This window comes from Penaeus japonicus, unplaced genomic scaffold (genome assembly GCF_977035675.1).
Source record: "Penaeus japonicus unplaced genomic scaffold, GWHDUDI00000001_assembly GWHDUDI00000038, whole genome shotgun sequence".
Classification (NCBI taxonomy): Eukaryota; Metazoa; Arthropoda; class Malacostraca; order Decapoda; family Penaeidae; genus Penaeus; species Penaeus japonicus.
The window spans coordinates 15,894,138-15,901,637 of NW_028234440.1; the positions used below are offsets into that span (position 1 = coordinate 15,894,138).

Genomic DNA, 7,500 nt, shown 5'->3' on the forward strand with positions numbered 1-7,500 from the left:
GTCTCTCTCTCTCTGTCTCTCTTTCTTTCTCTCGCCCTCCCTCCCTCCCTCCCTCCCTCCCTCTTTCTCTTCTCTTCTCTTCTCTCTCCCACTTTCTCTCTCTCTCTCTCTCGCCTTCTCTTTCTCTCACTCACTCAGGCGTCAACATACAAGCACTTTGTCGGTTAAATGCATTCCAGTACGATGATGCAGAAGAAGGCGAAGAAGATAAGAAGATGACTAAGGAGAAGGAGAAGAAGGAGGAGGAGGAGACAAAGAAGAAGACGAAGAAGAAGGAGGAGGAGGAGGCGAAGAAGTTGAAGAAGACGAAGAAGAAGAAGATGGAGGAGACAAAGAAGAAGTTGAAGAAGGAGACTAAAAAGAACCCAATAAAATTGATCTCAAAGTATTCCATGCCATGTGTCTAACACATGGCATGGAATTTATGAAATCCCACAGATTTACATTACGACTGTAAACATCTTAGGCGACCATAATATAAAGGAAAATGAAAAAAAAAAAAAGTTACTGTTCATAAAACAACAAAATTAGCGTTTCACTTTCCAATAACTTTCTCATAACTCTTGCCTATCTACTGCTGAAGAAGAACGTGGAAGAACAAGAAAAAACGCCAATAACGACGGTGATAACGGAGGGAAAACAAAGAAGAAGAAAAAGTAAGAAAAGGAAAAATCGGCAACTGTGTATCTTGGTGCAGCTTCCTACCGCTAGTTCGCCGTCCGCTCAACAGATGGCGGGCCTTTTCCCTTCATCATTACCTGGTCTGATCATCATAATCGCATCTTTTATCTTGCAAGTTATTCTGCAACGGGAATAACGGAGTGTTCCAAGTAGATCTGAGGGAGAATTACTCGTTATTTCTGCGAGTGACTTGCTTGAAAACTTAAGATAATTGGTGTGCCTCGTAGGGGAATTGATAAGATTTTCGTCTTAGTCTTGTGTTATATATATATATACCTGCCCCCACTCCCCCCCCCCCTCTCTCTCTCTCTCTCTCTCTCTCTCTCTCTCTCTCTCTCTCTCTCTCTCTCTCTCTCTCTCTCCCTCTCATTCTCAAATCCTCTCTCTCTCTCTTCCTCTCTTCTCATCTCTCTCTCCTCAACTCCTCCTCCTCTCCTCCTCTCTCTCACTTCTCTCTCTTCTCTCTCTTTCTCTCTCTCTCTCTCTCCTCCATCCATATCCCCCCCCCTCTCTCTCACCCTCCTCCCCCCCCCCTCTCTCTCCTCTCTCTCTCTTCTCTCTCCTCTCTCTCTCATCGTCTTCGTCTCTCTCTCTCCTGCTCTCATCTCTCTTCAACTCTCTCTCTTCCTTCTCTCCTCTCACTCTCTCTCTCTCTCTCTCTCTCTCTCTCTCTCTCTCTCTTCTCTCCTCTCTCCCTCTTTCACTCTCCCTCTCTCTCTCCTCCCTCACCCCCCCCCTCCCTCCTCCCTCCCTCCCCCCCTCATTCCCTCCTTCCCTCTCTCTCTCTCATACCTCTCTCATCTCTCTCTCCTTTCTCTTCTCTATCCTCTCTCTTCCCTTTCCCCTTTCCTCTCTCTCCCTCCCTCCCTCCAACCCTCTCTCTCTCTTTCTCTCTCTCTCTCTCTCTCTCTCTCTCTCTCTCTCTCTCTCTCTCTCTCTCTCTCTCTCTCTCTCTCTCTCTCTCTCTCTCTCTCTCCCCATCCCCCAGCCCCCCCGTGTTGGATAACCGATGCGTCACTCTGGCTCGGGGGTTCTTCACATAACGACAGCTCAGAGGCTCGGGAAATGACAGAGAATTTTACGAAAATCGAGAGTAAGGGCATTGCAGAAATCACACTAATAAATTTAGGAAGAGAAAATTATGGCACGGAGAGAGATTGCATTATTTGGCATATCATAACATCGGGTTGCTGTTTCGTTTTTTTTTTTTTTTTGTCATGCACAGTTACTTTCGACGTCTAGATGACTGAATTGCTTCCTCGGTGGAGATAATCTAATTAGCGAAAGATCACACACGCACACACACACACGCACATACACATACACACACACAGAGCGAGAGAGAGAGAGAGAGAGAGAGAAAGAGAGAGAGAGAGAGAGAGAGAGAGAGAGAGAGAGAGAGAGAGAGAGAGAGAGAGAAAGAAAGAGAGAGAGAGATAGAGATCTTAATTCTAATAAAAAAAGTATTGCAATAATTAGTTAATCGAGCAGCTCGTTTAGCAAAAAATACAAAGAATAAAGAAAAGAAATAAAGACGAAAAAAAAGAAATAAAGGAAATAAGAAACAGAAAAAAAGAAAGAAAGAAAATTAAATAAAAAGATAAAATAAAATGAAATAAAGGAAATAAGAAACAGAAAAAAAGAAAGAAAGAAAATTAAATAAAAAGATAAAATAAAATGAAATAAAGGAAATAAGAAACAGAAAAAAAGAAAGAAAGAAAATTAAATAAAAAGATAAAATAAAATGAAATAAAGGAAATAAGAAACAGAAAAAAAAAGAGAAGAAACAAACGGAGCAAAAAGAAAGTCAAATAATTGTGGATCACAAGCAAAGCGCAAACATCCGGCGGTAGACTTAATTAAAATGATACGGAACTTTCACATTAATTACTCTTTCATGACTTCTTCTCTTGACTTCTCTTGACTTCTTGGGAGGAAACGACAGAACGACTCCCCAGGAACGACAGGGGGTGGGGGGAAGGGGGGAGAGGTCGTCGTCGCCACTATCAGCTGATTGTAGATCCAGATTAATAATCACACATGCATATGCACGTATATATGCACTCTGTTTCTATCTGTTTCTTTTTTTCCTAACTCTGTCTCTCTTTCTCTCTTTCTCTTTCTCTCTCTCTTTCTCTCTCTCTCTCTCTCTCTCTCTCTCTCTCTCTCTTTTACCCCTCTCATTCTCTCTCTACACCTTTTTTTCCCCCTCTCTCTCTCTCTTCCATCTCCTCCTCTCTCCATCTCTCTCACACCTCTTCTCTCTCCTCGCTTCTCTCCCTCTCCTCTTCTCTTCCCCTCCCTAACCCTCCTCACACAAAACAAACAAACAAACAAACAGCACCCACCCACCCATACAGACCCAACGACATACAATAACACGAATAATCACCGCGTTACGTAACAATGGCTGCCCTTTCGCCCTATTATTATTCTTACTAATCGAAATCCTGAGATCTATACCAAGGCAAATAATACCCCCTTCCGAATATACCCGCGGGGGAGGTAGGGGGAGGGTGGGGGAGGGGAAGGGGGAAGGGGTGTTGTCGCCGAGATCATTATCCAATTTCTCCGCAGGCGCCGGGCGGTCGCAGCTCTAGATATATATGTATATATATATATATATATATATATATATATATATATATATATATATATATATATATATAGTAGATAGATAGATAGATAGATATATACATACATACATACATATATATTTCCTTATTTATATTTATGTTTCATATATATTATTTTGTGCGTTTGTTTGTATGTGTTTGTTTCCATGTTTGTGTTTATTTGTGTGTTTGATTTCGCGTGTGTGTTTATTATCATTAGTAAGATTATCTTGTCTCATTTTTGTTATTATTATTATTTCACACGACGTAAACAATGCCCATACCCACAACACACAGACTCTCCCCCCCCCTCCCCCTCACCCCTCACCAGAAACTCTCTACTCGCCCACTCCCTCCCACTCTCACCCACTCCCTCCCCCTCACACCCACTCCCTCCCCCTCTCACCCACTCCCTTCCCCTCTCACCCACTCCCTCCCACACTCACCCACTCCCTCCCCCTCCCACCCACTCCCTCTCACTCTCACCCACTCCCTCCCCCTCCCGCCCACTCCCTCCCACCCTCACCCACTCCCTCCCCCTCCCACACTACACATCCCTCCCCCTCCTCCACCCACTCCCTCCTCCCTCCCTTCCCGCTCACCCACTCCCGTCCCACACTCCCCACTCACCATTCCCCCCCCTCTCCCCCACTCCCTCCCACTCTCACCCACTCCCTCCCACTCTCACCCACTCCCTCCCACTCTCACCCACTCCCTCCCACTCTCACCCACTCCCTCCCACTCTCACCCACTCCCTCCCACTCTCACCCACTCCCTCCCACCCCACCACTCCCTCCCCCTCACATCACCCATCGCCCTCCCCCCTCACCCACCTCCCCTTCCCCTCTCCACCCACTCACCTCCCAACAATCAAACCTCTCCCGCACCCTCCAACCCTCTCCCTCTCACTCTCACCCACTCCCTCCCCCTCCCGCCCACTCCCTCCCACCCTCACCCACTCCCTCACCTACCGCCCCTCCCCCTCCCCACTCGTCCCAATCCCTCCCACCCTCACCAACACCCACTTCCCTCCCACACTACCCCCACCCGCCCCCTCTCACCCACTGAATCCTACACTCACCCACTCCGCCCACTCTCCAACCCCACTCCAGCCCCCTCCCGTCCCAATGCCCAAACGCGACTATGCCCTCACACCTCAACCACACTCTCAAATACCAATACCTAAACTCACAGCAAAATATAACCAAAAAATCCCACGCCCCACAACGCCCTTCCCCGCTCTCCCTTTCCCGCACCCTCTCTTACAACCACTCACCATCCCCCTCTCACCCACTCCCTTCCACTCTCACCCACCCCCACTAACTCGACGGTCCTCTCCCTCTCCAGATGGGCGTGGGAGTCCTAGAAGCGGTGCAGGAGGAGGACGTCTGCACCCTGGAGGAGGCGAGGAAATCCCTGCAGGAACTCCGAGACAGGAACCGGGCGCAAGCACAGCTCCTTGTGTCCTGGAAGCGGCGCCTCAAGCAACAGGTTGGTTGCGCTTTCTGCGTTTCACTTTTTTGTCTCTCGTTGATTCCTTTTTTTTTCTTTTTTTTTCCGCTTTGTTTGGGTTGGTTTCTTTTCTTTTCTTCTCTTTTTTTATTTATTTATTCTTTTAATTCTGTTTTCTAGGTTTGGTATGTTTTTATCTTTATTTCTTTATTTGTTTTTTTTTGTTTTTGTTTTTTTATTCTTTGATTATTGTTGGTATTATTATTATCAATATTATTATTGTTGTTTTTGTTGTTAAATAGTCTTTATGTATTGTCATCTTTGTTATTGATATTACTACTACTACTACTTCTACTATTGTTGCTCTCCTTTTCTCTCCCCCCCCCCCTACTCCTCTTCTATCCCTTCCTTTTCCATCCCTCCTCCTCCTTCTCCTCTTCCATTACTTCCTCCTCCTCCTCTTCCTCCCCTTCCATCTTTTCCTTCCCCTCCTCCTCCTCTTCCATCCTTTCCTTCTCCTCCTCCTCTTCCTCTTCCATCCTTTCCTCCTCCTCCTCCTCGACTTCCATCCCTTCCTCCTCCTTCCATCCCTTCCATCCTTTCCTCCTCCTCCTCCTCCTCTTCCATCCTTTCCTCTTCCTCCTCCTCCTCCTCCTCCTCCCACTTCTCCCACTTGCCTGTAACCCAGTTTTCACACATGAGAGAAAGTGTCTTGTAAGTGATCACCTCAAGCTTTGCAATAACCCGCTTCCCTCTTCCCTCTTCCACCTCTTCTCTTACTATTTAATACAAAAAGGAATAAAAAGATAAAGGAAATTGGAAAACCAGGATTAAAATAAATGAGAAAGAGAAGGAAATAGAATGATTTCACGAGACTTTATTGACGAGTACTCGAAGGCCCGAAGGCGTGACGCCATATCGCGTCAAGGCTTTTTAAAAACGGGTTATGCAAAAGCGATAATTTGTTCTATATTGTGTAGCGCGTCCGGTTTATCTGTCAACCATGTCGATCTTATGGTTTATGCATAGGATTCGACATCATTTTGATAGATCGGGGATTAATCATCTGGAAACTATATCGAAACAAGGGTTAGAATTGTCGAATACACAACACTGAAATAGGCTTGAAATCGATGGCTACCGATAGTCACGATTTATCTCCGCCGATTATCATCCCGGATGAGGAGAGTTAATTAATTGCTTTACGCTCATTTCAACGACATTTTATCACTTAATGAGGCGCAATTAACAGCAGTTACACGTCAGAGGAACGGGACATCACACAACTTTTGTTATGTTGTCTTTTTAATGAATGATGTATCAGGGTCGGGGGGAAAACGTGTTTTTGGTGTTTTTGTTGATGTTACGTCGTTTTTGTTTTTGTTTGTTGCCTTGGCTTGTACTGGGTATTTCTTTCTCATTTTTCCTCTCTCTCTCTCTCTCTTTCTCTGGTCTTTCTTTATCTCTCTCTCTCTCTCCTTATCGTCTCTCTCCTCTCAACTCATCTCGATCTCTCTCTCTCTCTCTCCACTTTCCTCGTCGACTCCTCTTCTCTCTCTGCTCTCTCTCACTCCCTCACCGTCAACTCCCTCCTCAATCCTTCTTCTCTCCACTGACCACTTCTCTCTTCTCTCTCTCTGATTCTGACTCTCTCTCTGCCCTCGCTCAGATTCACTCTCTCTCTAGCCACACTATCCTTCCTCTCTCTTACAGACTCTCTCTCTCTCTGCTCTCGCTCTCTCTCTCTCTCCTCTCTCTCCCCTCTCCTATCTCTCACGTTCTCTCTCTCTCTCAACCATCTCTCTCTCGTCTCCCTCTCTCTCTCTCTCTTTCCGCTCTTCTTAGCCTCTACTCACTTTCCAAGAACTTCCTGACTTCCCCTCTCTCTCTCCACAACCATTCAACTCTCTCTCATCCGCACCTCTCTCTCTCTCCTCTCTCTCTCTCCTCTCTCTTTCTCTCAAGCGTCTCACTCTCAACTCTCACCACACTTTCACTCTCTCTCTCATCAACTTCATCTCTCCTCTCGCTCTCTCTCTCTCTCCTCTCCGTCTTCTCTCTCCTCTCCGACTCCTCTCACCTCTCTCTCTCTCTCTCTCTCTCTCTCTCTCTCTCTCTCTCTCTCTCCCTCTCTCCCCCTCTCCCTCTCTCCCTCTCTCCCTCTCTCCCTCTCTCCCTCTCTCTCTCTCTCTCCCTCCCTCCCTCTCCCTTAATGAGCGCCGAGGGCAATCGACCTTTGCTCAAACTGTGGTTTCTGTTTGGCGATAATGGCATTTTGCTTTGCATCTTCGTTGAAGGTTAGTTGCTGTTGTGATTTTACTGTTTGTTTTATGCACGCACACGCACACACACACACATACACATACACATACACACACACACACACACACACACACACACACACACACACACACACACACACACATAATCACAATCACATACACACGCATACAGTGAGAGAGAGAGAGAGAGAGAGAGAGAGAGAGAGAGAGAGAGAGAGAGAGAGAGAGAGAGAGAGAGAGAGAGAGAGAGAGAGAGTAAATTAGATACTGAGTGAAGAACAAGAGAGAGTGAGAGAGATATAAATAGAGATAGAGAAAGAGAAAGAAAAATTATTTTCTATGTTGCATCCCCCCAGAATCCGTTATTATCTCAAAGTCATCTCGTTAGGAAGCACTTAGGCAATAATATACATATATTTTGCAAGTCGTAAAGTATACATTAACCAAGAACAAATATCACTGAGAAACGA

At 45.9% G+C, this 7,500-nt stretch overlaps 1 protein-coding gene across 1 annotated transcript in view; it reads left to right on the forward strand.

Moving 5' to 3' along the window:
• LOC122262933 (uncharacterized) overlaps positions 1–7,500 on the forward strand; it is a 120,365-nt gene that overhangs the window by 83,510 nt on the left and 29,355 nt on the right. Inside the window, exon 2 of the mRNA XM_086532932.1 lies at positions 4,644–4,787. Within this exon, the coding sequence (XP_086389058.1) occupies positions 4,644–4,787 (144 nt within the window). The remainder of the gene's footprint in view (positions 1–4,643; positions 4,788–7,500) is intronic.